Source organism: Geospiza fortis, unplaced genomic scaffold, assembly GCF_000277835.1.
Source record: "Geospiza fortis unplaced genomic scaffold, GeoFor_1.0 scaffold111, whole genome shotgun sequence".
Classification (NCBI taxonomy): Eukaryota; Metazoa; Chordata; class Aves; order Passeriformes; family Thraupidae; genus Geospiza; species Geospiza fortis.
The window spans coordinates 5,568,945-5,571,441 of NW_005054321.1; the positions used below are offsets into that span (position 1 = coordinate 5,568,945).

At 48.7% G+C, this 2,497-nt stretch overlaps 1 protein-coding gene across 1 annotated transcript in view; it reads left to right on the forward strand.

Moving 5' to 3' along the window:
• The first annotated feature begins 2,122 nt into the window (after window positions 1–2,122).
• RNF139 (ring finger protein 139) overlaps window positions 2,123–2,497 on the forward strand; it is an 8,690-nt gene continuing 8,315 nt past the window's right edge. Inside the window, exon 1 of the mRNA XM_031056733.1 lies at window positions 2,123–2,191. Within this exon, the coding sequence (XP_030912593.1) occupies window positions 2,123–2,191 (69 nt within the window). The remainder of the gene's footprint in view (window positions 2,192–2,497) is intronic.

The window sequence follows — 2,497 nt, forward strand, 5'->3', positions numbered from 1 at the left end:
ATGTGCCTGATAATCCAGTTTAGATTTACCTTTTTTTAATTGAACTGAAATCAAAAGGAGGAGTCCTAACAAAAATAGGTTTTCTGAAAAACTTGTGTAAAACATACTCATTTGATGTGGTGCACCTAACTAACACTAGGATTTCTGGAATGTTTACAACCTGGAGGTGTTCATGCACAAAGTAATTTGCAGACATCTGTGACTGCACTTACATGTCCAAATAACATCTATAAAATATGCCAGTAAATGCATGTATTTAGACCTGAAAATCCATTTAATGGGTTCCATTTAATCCACGTGTCCTTAAAGCAATATAAATATGTACTACAGCATCACCTCTGATCCTGAAGCCTGTACTGCAAAAATAGATTTAAGATCCTCTTTACAGATGAGAATATTAAATGAAGTTGAAAGGGCTTTGGGAGGTCAGGTAATTTCATTTCCATAATAGTGCTTTGAGTTGTTCATTTCTTGAAATTAATTTCTTTATATATATTACTGGGATTTATCAAGTACTCTGATGTGCTTGATTTACATTGTTTTTAATTTCAAATCAAATACTGTTATTTACACTCAGCAGCTTTATACTTAGTTGAGGAGCAAAATGATTCAGGCAAGTCCAAATCACTGTGATTCAGCCATCTTCAAATGTTTTCACATTTTAAACCCTGACCTCTATTATTTGCTGTGGGGAGACTTACTAGGTCAGAGTAATGCCTCTCAGTATGTGATTAAAACATGCACTTTGTCCATGTCCATGGATTTTGTAATACAATCCTTTAGCAATCTGGCAACATTTCTGGCTTTGTTAGCTGGGGCATTGCTTAGGAAAATTCCTGTGCAATACTGTTGTGGTCTGATCCAAACCCCTTTGGAAACAATAGAAACGCTTCCAAGGGCTTAAGCCATGGACAAATGAGGTTCATGCAAAGGCTGAGCCCCAGCAGGTGAAGCAGCAGGCAGATACTGCTGGGAAATTGCAGCGTGGCAGATGCCAACAGGCTCACAAGCTCATCTCAGTTGTGTCCTGGAACTTTTAATTCCCACAAGGGCTGGGGTGGGAAATGTCCCAGTTTCAGATGGGCTAACACTGTTACACATTGCTTTCAATTTACTAATAATTTCTTTATTTTCTAAAAATGGTACAATCACAGAATGTTAAAGGGTTGGAATGGACCTTAAAGATCATCTAGTCCCAGCCTGGTAGGGACACCTAGCACTAGACCAGGTTGTTCAGAGTCACATGCAACCTGGCTTTGAACACTGACAAGGTTGGGGCAGCCACAACCTCCCTGAGGAACCTGTTCCCGTCTCTCACCATCCTCACAGCAGAAAATTTCTTCTAAATTTTTCCTCTTTTAATTCGTACCCATTACTTCTTGTCCTATCACTACAGCTCTTGATGAAAAATCAAGGCAGCTTGAAGTTTCCAATTGCCCTCGTATCTGTGGCTTCTGTGAAAATCCATGAGGAAGGAGAGAGGATTTGAAAGGAAAATGCCTTTCTTCCTCTGACTCTTCTCTATGGTTGTGCATTGGCTAAGACAGGTCTTGTGCATCCCACTCAAGAGAAATGGGAATTCTGACTAAAGCCCATTTAATCAGACTGCACAGCTCCCTGGGAGCCCTGGACGGCACCGAGCTCCAACATTCCCGGGCAGCGCAGGGCAAAGCTGCAGCCGTGAGAAGCGCTGCGGGATGGGGACGCGGGGCTGACCCCTGCCGAGGGGCTGCAGCACGAACGCGCCTCTTTACGGCTGGCAGGGGATTCCTGCCGAGGTTGGGCTTTAGGGACACTTTAGGGACACAAGAGGCCGAAGCGCTCATGGGACCAGGCCCGCTGCCATGCCGTCATTTGAGCCAGGGCGCGCCCTCAGGGGCAAGGCCAGTGGCAGCCGGGATTGTATCAGGAACAGCGTGACCAGCAGGACCGGGCAGGGACTGTCCTCTGGCACCCCGTGCTGCGGTCACAGCCCCACCGCTGTGTCCAGTGCTGGGGCCAATTCCGGGCCCCTCAGTTCCAGAAGGACATTGAGGGGCTGGTGTGTGGCCAGAGAGGGGCAGCAGAGCTGGGGAAGGGGTTGGAGCACCAGAAGGAGCTGAGGTTTCTGGGAGCGTTCAGCATGGAGAAAAGGAGATCCAAGGGGGATCTTACAGCTTTCTACAACTCCCTGAAAGGAGGCTGTAGCCAGGTGCGGGTCGGTCTTTTCTCCCACGAAAGTAGCGACAGGATGAGAGGAAATGGCCTTAAGCTGCGCCAGGGGAGGTTTAGGTTGGACATCAGGAAGTTTTTCAGAGAAGGCTGATCAGACGGTAGAATGGGCTGTCCCGGGAAGCGGTGGGGTCACGGTCCCTGGAGGCGTTTGAGGAAAGCCCGGGGGCGGCCCTCGGCGCGCTACAGGGTCACGGCCCGGCCGCGGCGGCCCCGCGCCCTTCCCCAACCCCATCGACCCCGGCAGTCCCGGGGGCGGGGCTGCGCATGCGCCCCCTCGGCGCGG